This window comes from Nipponia nippon, unplaced genomic scaffold, assembly GCF_047370975.1.
Source record: "Nipponia nippon isolate SJK-2023a ecotype South Korea unplaced genomic scaffold, ASM4737097v1 scaffold_40, whole genome shotgun sequence".
In the NCBI taxonomy this organism is placed as follows: domain Eukaryota; kingdom Metazoa; phylum Chordata; class Aves; order Pelecaniformes; family Threskiornithidae; genus Nipponia; species Nipponia nippon.
This window is the reverse complement of record NW_028262359.1, coordinates 56,503-73,745: the sequence shown is the minus strand read 5'-3', so window position 1 is coordinate 73,745 and position 17,243 is coordinate 56,503. Positions and strand designations below refer to the sequence as shown.

General features: G+C 60.3%; 2 protein-coding genes across 3 annotated transcripts; one reads left to right on the top strand and one right to left on the bottom strand.

Moving 5' to 3' along the window:
* Nucleotides 1-4,943: 4,943 nt before the first annotated feature.
* On the top strand, nucleotides 4,944-6,467 carry LOC148053023 (avidin-like). Its single transcript, XM_087777688.1, has 4 exons — nucleotides 4,944-5,015; nucleotides 5,551-5,761; nucleotides 5,867-5,999; nucleotides 6,434-6,467. The coding sequence occupies exons 1-4, from the start codon at nucleotides 4,944-4,946 to the stop codon at nucleotides 6,465-6,467; spliced, it is 450 nt and encodes a 149-aa protein (XP_087633814.1).
* Nucleotides 6,468-9,706: 3,239 nt separating this feature from the next.
* On the bottom strand, nucleotides 9,707-17,062 carry CREB3 (cAMP responsive element binding protein 3). 2 transcript variants are annotated; one of them, XM_087777687.1, is made up of 11 exons: nucleotides 16,990-17,062; nucleotides 15,915-16,036; nucleotides 15,076-15,213; nucleotides 14,720-14,993; nucleotides 14,394-14,506; nucleotides 14,117-14,209; nucleotides 13,559-13,665; nucleotides 12,132-12,200; nucleotides 11,889-11,973; nucleotides 11,672-11,753; nucleotides 9,707-11,237 (listed from the first exon to the last, which is right to left on the bottom strand). In XM_087777687.1, exons 3-11 carry the CDS (start codon nucleotides 15,211-15,213, stop codon nucleotides 10,876-10,878), a joined length of 1,323 nt encoding a protein of 440 aa, XP_087633813.1. In that variant the 5' UTR covers nucleotides 15,915-16,036; nucleotides 16,990-17,062; the 3' UTR covers nucleotides 9,707-10,875. The 2 variants fall into 2 exon arrangements, with proteins under 2 accessions (XP_087633813.1, XP_087633812.1); XM_087777686.1 differs by lacking the exon at nucleotides 16,990-17,062 and having other exon boundaries at nucleotides 15,915-16,957.
* Nucleotides 17,063-17,243: the final 181 nt, after the last annotated feature.

Genomic DNA, 17,243 nt, shown 5'->3' with positions numbered 1-17,243 from the left:
CCTGTGCAGGGCAGGGGCCAGAGAGATCCCTCCTGAACTGGACGCAGCCAGCTGCCAGCTCTGTCTTCCCCTGCAGCATCAGCAGCGATGTGTTCACCCAGCTGCAGGGATATCTTGGAGGAGGTGGCTGTGCCATGTCCCTGTGCAAGAGCCAGGCGGTCCAAGGACCCCTGCCCACCCTTGCTACGCTCTTGTATCACTAGGGACCCCTTGGGAGGGCTCAGAGAGGGCTCTGCCCTGGAGCTGTACCCTGCCCAGCCTCAAAGCACCATGCATGCGGTGTCGCCTCCCATGGGGTCTGCGCATGGGAGCACCATGCACAGGGCATCCCCTCCACGGGAACAAGCAAATTTTAATACCTACCTATCTTCCAGAAAAGCCTTTCTGCACTGACAAGAGGGATTAATTCTGAGGTGCCCTAGTGCTCCCACTGCAGTGGGAGCTCTCAGACCCAGGGAAAGCCCAGCACAGCCAGGAGAAAAAACAGCCTAGAAAGCGCAGCAGAAACTTGTAACGCAGGAGGGGACTGCCACGAGGACGAGCTCCCGTGGGCAGACACACCACCCCGCAGTGCAGCAGAGAAGAGCTGGTCAGGCTGTGCACGCTGCAGCGCTGTGTTTGGATGGCAGCACTGGGACGGTGGCAGTGGGGCAGCGCCAGGCTGTGCCCACCCCAAGGACTCCATTGCCGAGCAAGGAATGGGCTGGCAGAGCCTCTTGGATAGTGGATGTGCAAACCACCCCTGTGCCCCCACCTCTCTCCACAGCCGTGCTCATCCCCGCATTCCTCCGGCACTGCCCAGGTCACGCAGACCTCCTCACCTCGCCTGTCCTGTCCCGGGCGCCCTGCCACCCGGCCACCTGCCCCGCGGCTGCCAGCCCGGTGCCCGTGAGGCTCCAGTTACAGCCCTATAAAGGGGACTGGGGTGTGGGGCTGGGAGGGAGCCGTGCTGGGCGTTTCACAGCCCCTTTGCCATGGGGAGTGTTACTTTCACCCTGGTCCTCACCCTGGCTCTGGCGGCATTCGTCACCCCTGTGGAGAGGAAGGTACAGGGACGGGTGATGATGGGGACATGGCAGACATGGCAGTGGGATGCTGTGTGGGCAGCCAGGGGTTCTCTCTTAAATGTTGTTTTAGACTGGGACAAGCAGGAGAACTTTGCAAGCACCTAGTCCAGGCAACGGGCAGGGTATCGTTGGGTCACCCCCAGCCACCTGGGACCACCTCCACAAAGCTTTGCTCCCACAGAGGCACCGTGCACAGGGCATTCCCTCCCATGGGGTCTGTGCCTGGGAGCACCGTGCATGGGACATCCCTTCCCATGGGATATGTGTCCAGGGCACCATGCTCGGGGCATCCCTTCCCATGGGGTCTGTGCTCAGGGGGTACAGTGTGCAGGGCATCCCCTCCCATGGGGTCTGTGTCTGGCTGTACCATGCGTGCTGATGGGCTGGGACGCGCTGGCCTCGCTGCACCATCCACTCAGCAGCCAGCAGCACCTGGGGGAGCATTTCCCCAAACTGGGGACGGGGAGAGCCGCGCCTCTCAGTCGCACTCACAGCAGGGTTTGCAGCTCCGGCCATGGGAGGGATGGGGTCCCGCTCCGTGCCATGTGCGGGGTCAGAGGGCCCGTGGCCATGTCCCTTCAGTGCCGGCTCAGCGGGCTCTGGAGGAATGAGCAGGACTCACTGATGGAGATTTCGGCAGTGAGGGACGACGGAGACTTCCATGGGAAATACCTCACGCAGGTCACCCTCACCGGTGGCTGCGCCCGTGCCTCCCCCCTGAAAGGCGCCCAACAGCAGCCCGGCGAGGGAGGCTGGCCCACCTTCGCCTTCACCGTGCGCTGGGACAAGTTCTCCAGTAAGTGCTGGGACAACTGGGGACGGCACCGCAGGGACACCGGCAGCCGCGCAGGTGGATTTTTCCTCTGCTGGGAAGTCTGCTGGGTGATGCTGTGGTGCAGCTAAGCAGAGGGAAGCAGCGGTGCTTGCCCAGCATGTGGCTAATGGGCAATGCTGGGCTCACACAAGGCAGCCTCTCCTCACCCAGCACCTTTGCATCCATCCCTGCTGGGCAGCCCAAGGTGACCGTGGTGGGTCCGGACCCCGTTAGGGCACGGTGGATGCCGTGCTGCAGAGCCTGTCTCACCCGAGGGAGCCGCTTGGGAAGGGCAGGTCCACCTGGCATGGGCTGGGCAGCCGTTGGAGTGGGAACATGGCTGCGGCTGGGAGGACCCCGGGGAGGGGGAAGCAGCCAGTGAGCGTGGGTGCCGTCCCCACCAACCCCCCACCAACCCCTTCCCCCAGACGCCACCACCGCCTTCGCGGGGCAGTGCTTCGTGGATGCGGCCGGGAAGGAGACGCTGACCACCATGTGGCTGCTGCGCGAAGCTGTCGGGTCCCTCAAGGAGGACTGGAAAGCCACGAGGTAGTGGGGGAATGTGGGGGCAGCGGCCCCACAGAGGGGCCCTTCCTAGGACCCCTGAAGATGAGCATCCCCCTGAGCGAGGGGAGCACCCCTGGGAACCCCCCAGGGTGGGTTTGCAGCGGGGTTGCCAGTGCCTTCTGGCAAGGGGCTTCCCCTGGCCAGGAGCATCAGGCAGCTGCTCCAGGCAAGTTGTGGGGCATTTAGGGACACCCCTGTCACCTGCCGGCACTGGCAGCCCTGAGTGAGCCATGTCTGCAGGTCATCCCACAGGAACTCTCTGCTTCCCACAGGGTGGGCAGAAACGTCTTCACACGCAAACGCATCCCAAAAGGAAAGATCCTGCCGAGCTTGTCCCCATCCTGTGAGGACGCATCTTGGCCCACCCCATGACGGCATGCTCTGGCTGTAGCCTGGTCCCCACAAGGCAAGCAAAACCGGCCTCTCACATAAAAATAAAATTTAAAAATCTTGTCCGCTGTGGTAGTCTTTTTTAAAAAAATGAGGCACCTTCTGTTCCCAGGGGTACCCCTCCAGAGGCAAGGGCTGACCACTGCCCTTCCCCAGGGACATCTGCATCCCTCACTGATTCCCTCCATCCAGTTCCCTGGGGTCATTTCCCCCCTCATCCTAACCCGAACTTCCACCCTGCGCCATCACTCCCTGCCTGCCTGCTGGTGGCAGAGGTGGCATCAGCACCCCGAATCCAGCCGCCTTCCTTGCAGTGCCTTCATACCCATCCCCACCAGATGCCTTTCCAGTCCCGGGACTCCATGCTCCATAGGGTTGGGTGATGGAGGTAACGGTACCAGTAGATGGGAGGTGCCAGCAAAGTGCCTCCTTTGTGCTGCACAGCACCCGAAGTAAAATGTGCACAGTTAAAGCCCCCATCCCATCACATCCCATTGAATCCCATTGCATCCCATTGGGTCCCATTGCATCCCATCCCATCCCATCCCATCCCATCCCATCCCATCCCATCCCATCCCATCCCATCCCATCCCATCCCATCCCATCCCATCCCCCTGGGTTACAACAAGGGATTTTACCCTTCTCTGCCGCTGCATTTTGGCAGTGCCACTCTATCTGCCTCCGTGGACACCTGCCAAGTTTAGTCAGCTCTTCTGACGCAAAGTTTTTGGCAGGTCCATGGGTGCACACGAAGCCTCTTGCAGAAGCGTTACAAGCAGAATCCAGCCTGGGGATGCCAGCACACTAGCCGTACAGTCCGTCGAGCCTGGCCCAGCCCCAGCGAGGCTGGTGCACGCTGCCGTGACGTGGAGTGGTGGCTGCCACCTCCCTGGCACCTCACACAGGGCAGCTTGTCCCTGCCAAAGAGCGCAGAAAGGCATGGCCTGGTGCCAGGCCGAAAGGATGGAGTGTAGCATCCAGGGCAAGGGCAAGAGATCCCCTGCGGGGGGAGGATTTCTCAGGCCCCTATGATAAGCCCATGAGTTTGGGACTGTAAAAGGCGACAAGGAGGAGTGGTGTGTTAGGAGAGGGGTGGTCTCCGCTCGCCCCAGCCTTTGAGGTCACCCAGACCACAGGGAGAGGCGCTGAGCAGCAGCCGCAGCGGCGGGGTCCCGGGCTGTTCTGGGGCTCGTGGTGGGCACCGAGCGGTGCCACCCCAGGGTGGGAGTCCCCCACCCCCAGTATGCACAACACCGCAGCCCTTGGGCCGTCCAGCACCCCAGACACTGCTGCCCGGGGAGCAGCGTCTGTTTATGCAGCTGAATCCCACCTTGATTTTCAGTTGCCCACAGCCCCAAGACTGCTCCAGGCACTGCAGCGAGCAGAGAAGCAGCTCAGGAACACAGGGACAGCGCACTCTGTGTTTTCTACATCCAAAGCCCCTAAGAGCAGCGCGTACAAAGAAGAGGTTCAAGTGCAAGGCTGGTTAGCATGCTGGGTGTGTTTAGCAAACACACTCGCCTGGACTCCAGTGCCCCCCTGTGGTTACTTCTTCCTCTAACGCCTGTAAAAGCAAATGCAGCAAAATTAGCAGCTGATATCCAGAAGATGCTGGGGAAACGTTATTGCTGCTAAAGCAGAAGGCAGGGCGAGCCTTCCCTCCCGTGCAGCGCTGCAGCCGCTGCAGTTGCCTCTGCCAGGGGTGCCCTGGCACCGCCTGGGTGACACCCTGCTCAGGCAGCGGCAGCAGCAAAGCAGGGAGCGGTTAAATGTTTAAACAGGTAATGATTTCCAGCCTGCATGCGCAGGAGACGGATTCCCGAGGGAGGTAGTTGATGCTTTCCAGGCTGCTATAAAGGCCTTAAAAAAAACACCCGTGCCCCCACCTCTCTCCACAGCCGTGCTCATCCCCGCATTCCTCCGGCACTGCCCAGGTCACGCAGACCTCCTCACCTCGCCTGTCCTGTCCCGGGCACCCTGCCACCCGGCCACCCGCCCCACGGCTCCCAGCCCGGTGCCCGCGGGGCTCCAGTTACAGCCCTATAAAGGGCCCAGGGCACGGGGCCGGGGGGGAGCCCTAACAGGCCCTTCGCAGCCCCGTGGCCATGGGGAGTGGTGCCTTTGCCCTGGTCCTCACCCTGGCTCTGGTGGCGTGCGTCAGCCCTGCGGAGAGGAAGGTACGGGGATGGGTGGCGATGGGGATGTGGCGTTGGCACCCTGCTAGACCCCGAAGGCTGCTGCTGGGGCCGTGGTGCTCACCAGGGAGCCGGGGCTGGGCTGCCGGAGCTGGTGGGACCAGCACTACACAGTGCTGAGGGAAGCTGTGGAGAGGCTGGGAGGGAGGGAGTGCTCCTGCGAGGATGCTCTTTGCTGCGGGAATCTGTCCAGAGACAGGCAAATGGAGCCGTGCCCTGGAGAAAGCCCATTTCCCACCAAGCATGCAGGGAAAGGAGCACACCCTCTGCTTTGGCATGGGGAGGACCCGCTCTCCCTGGGTGGCAGCAGCAAACAGCCCAGAGCAGCAGCTGGGCTGAAGGCAATCAGTGCCACGGGTGTGATGGTGGCGATGCCGGTGGCACCCGCTTCACACAGGGTCCGTGGCATGGCCCCCACTGCTGTAGGCACCCCCAGGCAGAGCCAGCGTGGTGAGGCGGGAGCAGGATGCCCCCCCTGCCTGGCCAGGCACCCCAAGACACAGCCCTGGCCTTGCAGTGCCTCCTCTCTGGGTCGTGGCGGAGCGACACCGGCTGCCGGATGGTCGTGTCTGTCCTGGGCAAGGATGGCAGGTTCTCCGGTTCCTACCTGCCGGGGCCAGCCGCCGGTGACTCCGAAATCCTCACCTCGCCACTGGAGGGGTCCCAGCAGGATGCAGGGCTGGTCCCACAGCCCACCTTCTCCTTCACCGTGCACTGGCGGCTCCAAGGTAGGCAAGAGGGGGCCATCACCCTGCAGCAGGGATGCCAGCAGGATGCAGGGGGGTGCCTTTGTGCCTCATCACCCCAACTCATGCCACCTCATACCCTTCCAGGCTCAGAGGCAGCCCGGACGACTGCCTTCCTGGGCCAGTGCTATGTGGGCACCAATGGGGAGGAGACCCTGCACGCCCTGTGGCTCCTGCGGGAGGCAGCCGACAGCCCCGCTGAGGACTGGAAAGCCACCCGGTGAGCACTGGGTCCTGGCCACCACTGTGCCAAACTTTCCTGCACCCCAGGCTGGAGAAGGGAGAAATCCCCCAGGACGAGGCATGGCAGGACTGCGAGGGTGAAATGGGTTTGTTACCAGTGACGAGCAGGGGCTAAGGAGCATCCCTGTGACCTGGCCAGCCCCTGCATCCCAGGCGTGCCCCAGGGTGGGTGACCCCAGGACAGGGCCCAGGGACTCTCCTTGCACTTTCCCCAGCAGGGAGAGAGCAGGACATGATACCAGCACTCGGTGCAGCCTCTGCTACAGGGTATAGGAGCCCAGGGCATACCACCAGCATCCAGCGAGGCAGCAGGGAACACAGTGCCCACCCTCGGGTTTCCCCTCTGTACCCTCCACCACAGCACAGGTGACCCCAGATGGATGAACCACTGTGATTTGGGGTTTCCTGCAGGATTGGCACCAGTGTTTTCACCCGGATAAAATAACAGCAAGTGGGGAAATCCAGGAGGCCCAGGATGGCAATGACATGGCGCTTCCCCCAGCCAGGCTCTGCCCATGCTGACGTGCTGTATTTCAGCAGCTCTCAGCCCACAGGTTCATGCTCTCCCAGGCAAGTTCAGCCCAGCGTGAAGGCTGGGCACAAGGTGCAAAATAAAGGGTTTTTGTGGGGATGCAGGGCTTGGCTCTGTTTTCTGCCCTGCCTCAAACCCACGGGGTTTGTCTTGCCCCACAAGCACCCTCCCATGGGGAGGCTTCGTGCAGCATCGCCGAGGGCAGCAGGGTCCCTGGGGATGGGGGCTGTCCCATGTCCCCTCCCTGGCAGCGGGCAGCAGTGCTGCGCCTGCAAACCTGCCGCTGTGCTGTGGGTAACTTGTCCCTCGGTGTCTCTCCCAAATGTGCCCAGGGGTGCGGGGCAAACTGGGCTGTGACCAGGCAGCGGGATGAGGCACAGCCTCGGTGGCCTGCCGTGGGCAGCATGTCCCAGGGATGCAGGGCAGGCTCCAGGCAGAGCCTTCCCCGTGCAAGCGGAGCAGAGGAAGTTTCTCGGGTGCCCAAATGCATGGAGCAGCTGCAAATGGCTTTTGCAGAGCCGGCAGCCTCCTGTTCCCAGCCCCGGCGGATGCGCTGTGGCGGCTGGCTGCCAGCCGCCCCAGGGGTGGGGAAAGCTCCCAAACAGCTCGTCCCAAGAGAGGCTCCTCGGCACGGACACGTCCCCTGAGCAACGCACACATCGGGTTCTCCAGCCAAGCCCCTGCTGCACCGCGCGTGGCCAGGGAAAGGGAAGAGAGGGAGGACGCATCTGGCCCTGGCTGGGGTTTTTTCAGGCATCCCAGCCCGACCTCTCTGCTTTCTGCCTCAGACACCTTGCCAAAGCAGTCCCAACACAACCGGCTCCTTTGGGGGTTCAGCAGCCCCGGGGCTGAGGTGTCCGGTTGCAGGAACGGGGGGGGAAGACGATGGCTCCATTGCTGTATTTCCAGCTGCTTTTTTAACCAGGCGCTCAGATTTCTGCGAGTTTTTCTGCTCCCACCAATATCCAGCAGCTGGTGCTAGTGGATAAAAATAGGATGGATGCTGACAGGGGGTTTAGGTTTCCCTTGAAAAGGAGGGTGTGCCTTACTGCTGCTACTGACTGAAATTCCCACCTCTCCGAGAAACCCTGATTCCTTTAAAAAAAAAAAAAGGAAAACCTCATTCCTTTAAAGCGGTGAGCAGGAGGTGTTTTGTACTGGCCACACAGCCCTCCTCAGCAATAGGAGGCAAATTTCATTTCATGCCTTCATAACTGTCAATATGTCACTATGGTGGAAAGGAGATGGCACTACCGACACTCGGGGAGTCACCACGCAAAAAAGAGAGGGTTTCCATTCAGCAACACCCAGATGGGACTTGCCAAGGGCTGAGCAGGATATTTTGCCCTGAAAAGCTCATGTTTCTGCTGTGTTGGCGTGCTCCCACGACGCCAATGCAGGCACCTGCTGGGACATCCATGGGATGCAGGTCGATCTTGGGAAAAACAGAGGGAACAGAGCGGGGAGGGCAAGCAGGGGCTGTAACACCAACCTAAGCCAGAGTGTGGGGCCACGCGTGCGTGCAAGCCACGTCGATGCACACACAGCCTGCGCTCCGATCCCGGCAGCGTGCGAGGGAAATAGGTGTCATGGAGGCTCTGCGGCAAGGAGGAGGAGCAGCGTGGCAGAAATACCAGGCTCTTTCTGTTCCTCTGCCTGATGGAAACAAGGTGCGAGCCTCCTCCTCAGCCAAAGAACTCATTCCGGGCATTTTTATCATTGCTGCCCTTTAACCCAAGGCGTGAGGCCCAGGCTTGGCTTCCTTCCTCTTGCTGGCTCACAGCTAACCACTGTGGGACCGGCGCAAGAACACAGAAAACGGTGAAAAATAACAGCCCTGGGGCAGCACAGGCTGAGACCGTGGAGCAGCCATTCCCAAAACTCCCAGCACAGGCTCGTCCCCAGTGCAGTACGGGGACCAGCTCCGGGCTCTGCGATATCCCAGCCTCTGCCGCAAGCTTTCTGCGTGGAAGGGCTGTGCTGGCTGGTGCAAGCAGCACCTGCGTTTGATGAGGTGCCCACTGCGCTCGCCTGGCTCCCTGCCCGCTCTTCCAGAGCTCTCTCCCCTCCTGACATTAGGCTGCGCGAGCCACACCACTGCGGAGCGCGGTGCTGACCCCATTGCCCCTGGCCCAACACCGGCCCTGGTGGCCACTCCCTGCTTTGCTGGCAACACCATTGTGTTTTATTTCAGATGACTTATGCAGTATCACTTAGTGCTGGGCCAGCGACTCCAGGTGACATCAGTGGCATTACGCACCCCAGCCTTGAACTGCAAAAAATGAAACGAAAGCGCGGACGGGGTCCCGGCCCTTCCTGCCACCGCGCACGGCTCCTGGGGAGAAAGGTGCAGTGGTTCCCCGGGGATGCCCACGGGCTGCCTGCCCCGGCCAGGGCAGAGCTGCGACCTGACCCTGTTACGAGCGTGCTGCTGCCTGTCCTGAGACAGGGCCCGTGGGTGAGCCTCCCCTTGGCGGTCTCTCCTCCCCAGGGCAGAGACACAACATTCAATTTTACAGCTCGTTGGCCTGCACAACCACCCTTTGCCTCCCGGGTGGGTGCAGACCCATCGCCTCGCTGGGCTCCCACGCCCCCAAACCCCACGCCGGGCTCCGCAGCCTGAGCTCAGGCTCCGTTAGTGCCTCCCGTGGACCCAGCGATCCCAACCCAGGGCCCAGCCCTGATTTAGCAACCAGCTAGCAGGCCGGGCCCTCCCCACGGCCCCCGGCTGAGGGGACAGGGCCGTTGCACCACCCTGGCTCTGCTCCGCTTCCTGCGATTGTGCAGCTCCCCGTTACGAAAGCGGTGGTGGGGGCAGACACCGGCTCCTCGCGCTTCCTACCGGGGAAGCTGCTCGCTTCTGCGGCGCTGGTGTCTTGGGTGCACGCAGGTCACACGTGGGTGCTGGGTGCTCACAACACTCACTGGTCTGTAGAGGTGGTTCAAGGGTGTTTTCGCACCCCTGAAGGGGGGTGAGAGCAGAGCAACCAGCCCGCGAACTCGCACCGTGCCTCAACAAGCTCCTCTGCACAGCCGCAGCCACGGGAAGGGAAGGCAGCACCCTCTCCCCTTCGTTAGGCTGCGGAAGTGAACGGTCACCTCCCAGCCCCTGGCGCAGCCCCTCACCGAAACAACCGCAGAGGGGACAGTCACACGTGATTAGTATTTATTTACATGTTATTACTGCAGAAATTATGAATTATCCTGATCTGGTTGAAGATGTCCCTGCTCATTGCAGGGGGATTGGACTAGATAATCTGTAAAGGTCCCTTCCAACCCAAACCATTCTATAGGATTCTATGAAATGTCCTGAAGTAGGATGAGGAGAGATGCGCAACATGTACCACTAAGCTGCACTCCAGGAAAGACACCGCTCACCAGCTCGAAGTGTTTCTGCTCAGCCCCAGGGAGCAACTAGAGCCAGATGACTACATCACCGGTCAGTGCAGCAAAGCTCGGGCACACGAGGACACAGCTTTGAAACCGTCCAGTGGCCAGGAAAGCCTTCAGAAGAGCAAGCAGCTCTGCTGCTCTCTGCTCCACACCCCCTCAGCAGTCCGGCTCGAGGCCCAGAAGCCCCATTCCCAGGGCTGTGGGACATGAAAGGCTCAGTCCCTACGGAAGGGAAACGGCACGCACAGCTTGGGAAGGACTTCACGTTACCTTCCCCAGCTGCGCCAGGAGCTGCGGCCGTGGCTCAAAAGCTAGCAGGAACAGGCGACACGCAGGGTCTGACAGGTCTGCAAAGGCATGGCCACTCCCTGTGCAGGCACTGAAGGTCAGCTATCTCACAGCTAGAAATCAGGTAACACTGCAGGATTAAGGGGGAAGGACAAGGGACAGATGCTTGTGGCCACCAGACACAGTAAGAAGTGCAGGACCCAGCCTGTTCACCTCCACCTGGGCAGGGAAGAAGCAGGGCAGTGGCCTCCATCACCAACTGCATCCAGTCAGACCAGGTACGGGCGCCTTCAGGCCCGACCGCCTTCACCCTCCATGCCACAGCCCATCCCCATGCCACAGCCCATCCCCACGAGCCACGGGACGCACCCCGGGCTGCAGAGCCACATCAGCAGCCGTAGCAACGTTCCCAGAGTTTCCTGCCCCGTCTGGGATAGAGTCCTGCTATAGATACACAGAGCAGAGTGTCAGAACATGTCAACCCTAAAACAATTCCTCCCCAGTAAACCCTCTGAGCTGCCAGCCATTGGGAGGGTATTCAGAAAAATCTGCTTTGATAAATTATCTGTTAATGTAGCTCTGTTTGTCCCTGCCCAGCAGGGTGCCCAGCGTCACCCCGACAGGCAGGAGGCGGCGGTGGTCACATCTCATCGGCTCGGTGCTGCTGGATGACAACCCTGGCAGCGTGTTCCGTCCACTCCGGCCTCTTCGCTTTCCCCACCGCCAGCACCACTGCCTGCAAAGGGTCGCTCTGGGAACGCTGCTCCTGTGGCTGGGGAGGGCCCAGCTCGGAGCCCGCTGCCACCGGAGGGTCGGAGGATGAGTTGCTGTTGAAAGATCTGGGATCGGGGTTGGGTGGACTCTGCCTCTCGTCCCGTGATTGATTGAGGCTGCCCAACAGCGAGGGGTCCTCAGGCTCTGGGCTGAACCCCTCCAGCGCGGCGTCCTCCTGCACATCAGGTGCCACCCGGTTTGGGAACTCACGGATCTGCCGTGACAGCACTGCAAGAGAGGTAGAGCCAGCCCTGTCATTCCCAGCCTCACACCGTCCTGCTCTGAGCACGGGCTGCCGCAGAGACCACGAGAGCGGAACAAACTGTTCAACTAGGGCTGCTTCCTCCCAGGGGAGGCAGGGAGAGGACGCTGCACGGCTGCCAGGCAGAAGCACAGCTTGTGCTCCGAGGGGGACTGGATCCCTCCAGTTCTTGTACCGCTCCTGGCCCAGGGCCCTACCCCCAGGTGGGCCTCTGCAATAGAGCTGAGGAAGAGTCCAGAGCTGGAGCGAGACAGCAAAGCCAAAGCTAGCCGTCACCCCAGGCGAGGGGCCGCTGGGTTGGAGGAGCCCCAGAGTTCGGGCTGTCTCTGAGGAAGGTGCTCTGTCTGCCCTGGAGGGCAGCACTTCACCTGGAGCCATGCCTCAGCCCCCCAGCACTCACCTCTGAGCTCTGGCTGTGGCTCTCTGCTCCCAAACGAGCCAATGCTGGGGGAGAGAATGAGGCAGAAGGACAGAACCACGACCTGGAAACAGAAAGATCAGCACAGACTTGAGCAAAGGACACGAATAGGCATCATGGGCTGCCATAAACACCTCTCTCCCAAACTTATACAGACAGCAGAGACCCCTCTGCAGACACTGGGGCTGAGAGCACTCACCATGGTGCAGGTTTTTGCTGTGGTAGTTTTGGTGGTGGACTGTCTCACCAAAGCCTGCAGTTTCCGCAACTGCTCGAGCAGTGACCTGCAGGAGAGCAGGCAACGCAGGTTAGCGCAGCGGCTGAACCAAGAGCTGCACGCTCCCCTCCTCCCCCCTGTGCAGTCAAGGACAGGCCACAATCCCAAGAAGAGGAACAGCCTTCCCCACCACATCTCCTGCCACGTCCAACAATAAGAACTCACATGTTCTGCTTCTGCAGCAGCTGCACCTTCTTCTCCAGCTCGTGGTTCTGAGCTGTGCAGACTGCCACCCTTCCCAGGAAAGACGAACAGCACAGGGGAAAAACAGAGAGGTTTTTGTTAGTCAACAGCAGGGACTTCACCAGAGTCTCTCCTCAGGGAATCGGCCACCACCTCTGGGTGGCCGGGGCAGATAAAATTGCTCCTGGGGTCTACCTGGAGTAAAGCCCAGAGAGCAACATCTCACACCAGGTTTCAGGAGGGGTAAGCCCTGCCCAGTCCCACAGAGAAGCACCAGACTAATCCCTAAGGATGCTCACTCCTCGCAGCACACCAGCCCTGCAGATCCACAATGTCAGGCTGTATTGCAAACTAGCCTGACCTGGAGAACACGCTGGACCTGGCAGGCCAGCACCCGGCTTGAACAGAGCAAGCTCTGGGCCGTCTCCAGGCTTAAGAGAGCAGGGCAGGCTATGCCACAAGCTTCTGAGCCCCCTGATCAGGGAGAGCTGCTGCCCCACAGGGTCAGCCTCGCTTTCTGCCCAGGGTGGCAAGACCCCATCAGCAGCACAGCTGCTTCTGACCGGTTCCCCCTGCTCCCGACCCCTGGCAATGTGGTCAGCACAACAAACGCCACTTTATGAGGGGAGCAGACATTCTCTGTGACCGAGCGAGTCACGTATTTGTTCCCTTCCCCTCACTCTCAGGCCCTGAAGGTCCTGGCACCAAGTTGAGAAACCAGATTTCTTCTTCCCCTCCCTGCCGGCCTCAAGGTTCCTGGGTGCTGGGCCGGTTACCCCTTCCTCACCAGCCTTGAAGGTCCCAGGCAGCCGGCCAGCCCGGTGTTGTTGACAACCCTGTCACAGAGCAGGGAAGCGTAACAGCACACAGAGCACTGTCCATAAAATCAAGCAGTTAGAAGTCCTCAGGGGGAACTTGGACTGGAGCTGCTGCTGGACAGTGAGACCTGGGACCCGCCCTGGCCACAGACACTGCCGCCGTCATCTGCTTCCTCCCATGATTGAGGGAGTGACTCGTATTCCTTTATGTCATTGTCAAGTCTAGATTATGATCCTTATATTGATTCAGAAAACCATGCATTAAGATCTGACCCGACCTGATCTGCAGAGGGTCCGGGTGATTAGAAACCCTAAGTTCAGTTGTATTAGGATCTAGGTGACTAGAACTTATAAGTGAAGTTGTATTATAAATTCTGTATTATGCTGCTTATAGATTGTACTACATTGATTCTGCTTGTAGAAATCCTGTGCCATTCTAATCAAAAATTCTGTGCTACATTAATCATAAAACGTTAAGAACGCAACGCTTTAATTGAAACTACGATTTAGTGCCATCATCATTCTGCCAAGGATCCCTAAAAGAACCTGTCTGTCCCCTCAGTGTTGGGTGATTCTGCTGTGTGCCCATACCTGTTTTCCAGGCCATCCACGTAGATCTTCTTCCTGCGACGACTATCCTGGGCTGACTGCTTGTTCCGGATCTTCCGACGCACTTTCTTCAGAAGCCGCTCTTCAGCCTGCAAGGGTCATTTCTCATTAGCAGCAACCCCACAGGCGTTGCAATCCAGCCCTCACAAACCCTGCACACATCTCAGCGCTTGGCCCGCATGCTTTTGTCCTCTGTCCCTCCCACACCACTGAACGAACTGCAGGGGCTGCAAGGCAAACTCTGGCCTGCTGATGCGGCCAGCAGCTTCCCCGGTGTAGCAAAAGTGAGGCATACGTAAGGGAGATGAAAAGCACGCAGCTTTTCTATGTGATCAGCAAAGCAGAGGCTGCTGTGCATGCGGACACACACCAAGGAAAGGAAGAGGACACCAAGCCCTGCCGCATGCTGCCCTGAACACAGCACCTGGGCACCCATGCTCTCATCAAGACACCACCCTGTATTTTCAAAGCCCTGCTCTGGCTGAAGCGTTCGAGTGGTCCAAGTCCATTTGGGAGTGACAGGCTGTAGCGAGGACTCACTTTGGTCAGTGGCAGACAGGTTGGTAATGAAACACCTTCTTTCTCCAGGAGCTGTCTCTCCTCCTCTGTCAAGACCAGCTCTGGGAAGTCGGACTAGAAAACAGGAAAAATATGCCCGCTGAGAATGCAAAGTAAAGGGAGTCCACTCCAGGGCAGAGAGGGCATGTAGGAAGCACACAGAACCGGGATCAGCTCTCCCAAAGCAGCATCATGCTTTCCTCAGAGATATCTGAGGAAAAGACCAGAAGCAAAGGCCCACAGGCATGGCCATCAGTACCTGCATGATGGCTCCAGGTACAAGCTGGGGTTCAGCATCCACAGCAACAGCAATGGGGAAACCAGAGCTCTGTTCCAGAGCCTTGCTTGTGCCTTCCAAACCCGTCCATGTCTCTGGGGAAGGAAACGAGAGTCAAGCGCTGGGCCTCAGTGAGGCAGCACCTGACCAGCCGACTTTGAGAAGCATGAAACTGCAACTTTAGAGCAGCAGAAAGCCACTAAATTCGGCTCTCTCCATCACTGCCTGGCACCCACCCAAAAAATGCCAATGTGGGACTGCTTTTCTGCCTGTACCCAGGAGCGAAAGAGCCCTCACACATCACTTACCAAGGTCAATGGAAACATCTCCTTCTGCCATGTCAGACCTCACGCTTTCCAGCGCAGACCAATCCTGATGGAGGGAATAGTTGTGATCAACTTGCACAATGTCTGAGCTCCGAGGGCTGCCAGCAAAGTCGCTGCCAGGGCTATGGGACAGATGCTGATCCTCATAAATGCCGCTGTCACTGTCAGCAGGCGAATAACCCTGCAGCATGCCTGGTTCATCTTCAAAGGCGCTCAGCAGGGAGTTGATGAAGACATCCATCTCCTTGTCCAGGAGCTGTGAAGAAAAAGCTTTTACTCAGCAGGGAGCCAAACCTCCTGAACCACAACCCGGCAGCGATTCCTCCCAGAGAACTCACCTCAGGCTCTGGCAGGCCCCAGTCTTCCAGCAGACCATTCTCCTCCCCTGGGATTTCAGGGCAGGGAGCATCATCCTTCAGGAGGAAGTCAAGCAGGTCCTCATCTGCCAAAGCAGCCAGTTCCTCTGGGCGCGACATCTGAGCAGGACACCCAAAGTGAGCACAGGCACAGTAGCAGACATCAGCACTCCTTTGAGATGTCCCTCAGCCCCTACAGATGAAGTCTCCCCGTGCAACAGCAAGAGCTGCCAGGGCCCTGCAGCGACGACCAGCCCATAAGTACTTCCCCAGCAAGGCTACCATACCAGCACTGGTGGCCCCACCACACACAGTTTCCCCACTAGACTACTGGGACCCAGCCACAGGAGCCCTGCTCGACCCAGAACACAAAAGCTGCAGGACAAGGAAACTGGAAGGGCCCCAGGCTTTTTGCTGTGGAGAGCATGCAAGATCCTGCCGTTCCCCTGAAGCCTGAAGGTGCTGTACCCCCGGCGTGCAGCCAGTGGGGCCAGCATCCTATCGCAGGCAAATTATTAAGAGAAGTCATCGTCATGGGGTTAACTAAAAGGGTTTTATTAATGATTAAACAATGGTCAAATGATAATTAATTGACGATTGAATGAAAATGAAATGGCAATCAAATGGTGATTAAGCAATAATTGAATGGTAATTAAACAGTGATTTGACAATGATTTAAGCGATGATTTAAACAATAATTTAGGCAGCGGTCAAACACTCTACCTCTGACCACACTTCTAATAATTAAGCTGGATACATATATATCTCAATGTCGCTAGCATACAATATACTTTTAGGCTGAATGTAAAAATGTCGCTTACGTTGCTGTAGATATCAGATGCCGAGTAAAGGGTCTCTCAGCCTCGAGGAGCAACCGTGAGAGGTGTCCCTGCTCCAGGGGGAGATCGCTGCCGTGCAGGGGAGCTCAGTGGGCTCGGGGAGGCTACAGGCATGTGGAGCATAAAATGATGGACTCGCAGTCAACCCCCGCTTGGTGTTTGTGCAGGCGCGCAGCTGTGGCAGCTTTAGCTTTGCCTAGTCCCAGCGCGGGCTGCTGTTACCTCCCGATAAGACATGGCCTAGACGCCCCAGTCCCTGAGAAGATGCGGTTCTCAGGGTTGGCAGGGCTGGTATCGGTCAGGCCCGCTTGTCGCTGATGCCTGAACCAAAGCACTGCTCACTCGGTCAGAGGGGGGGCATCCATCACACCTCCCCATTAGCACCGCTAAGCTTTTACATCTAGCTGGCAGGTGTGGCAGTCCGGAAAAAAAAAAACCCAAAACAACCAAAACCCCCCCGGAGACCAAAAAAAAACCCCACCCAAAACCAGCAGGGTCCAGCCACAGGGCTGCTGTGCCAGCTGCCTGGGAGCGGGAGGCCGGTGTGCGGGGCTGCCCCGGAGCGGCGGGGGAGCGGGGCAGAGCCCGGGCAAGGCCGCGGCCCGGTGCTTCCACCGACACCGGGGGCTCCCTGCCCCGGCAGCGTGCGTCGGGCAGGCGGCGAGGGCGGGGGCGGGCGGCAGCAAGCGGGGTGGGAGGAGGGGCGCCAGCAGCGGGCGGGGCGGAGCAGGGCCGGGCCGGGCCGGCTCCCCGCGCCCCGACACCCGCCCCAGGGAAGCCTCTCACCGCCCCACCCGCGGGGCCGGCCCGCGGGCAAGCGGGGCCCGCACAGCCCTCAGCCGCCGACTCCCCGCCGGGCAGCACAGCCCCAGGCCTGAGCGGGCGGCCCGGTGCCGCAGGAGGAGGAGGTGGGCCGCGGCCCGCACCGGCGGGCTGTCAGCGCCGGGGCTGCCACCCGCGCTTCCCCGCTGCGGCCGCCCCGCGGAGCCCCCCGGGCCGGGGTGAGGGGATGGCGGCGGTCCCGACCCCCGCAGCCCCCGCCCCGCCCGCCCCTCACCTCAGCGCCTCCACCGCGCCGCCGCTGACGCCGCGCGCTCCCAGCCTGCCCCGCGCGCCCGGGGCGGCCCCGCCCCTCCCGGGGGTGACGCGGCGGGGCGGGAGCGCGTGGCGGCGGGGCGGGAGCGCGCGGCAGCGACCGGGCCGGGGGGGGGGGGGGGGGGGGGGCGGGGGGCGGCCGGCCGGCCGGCCGAGCCCCGGGGTGCACCGGGCCCTGCGGAGGCCCGAGCGGGCGAGCAGCGGGCGGAGCAGGGC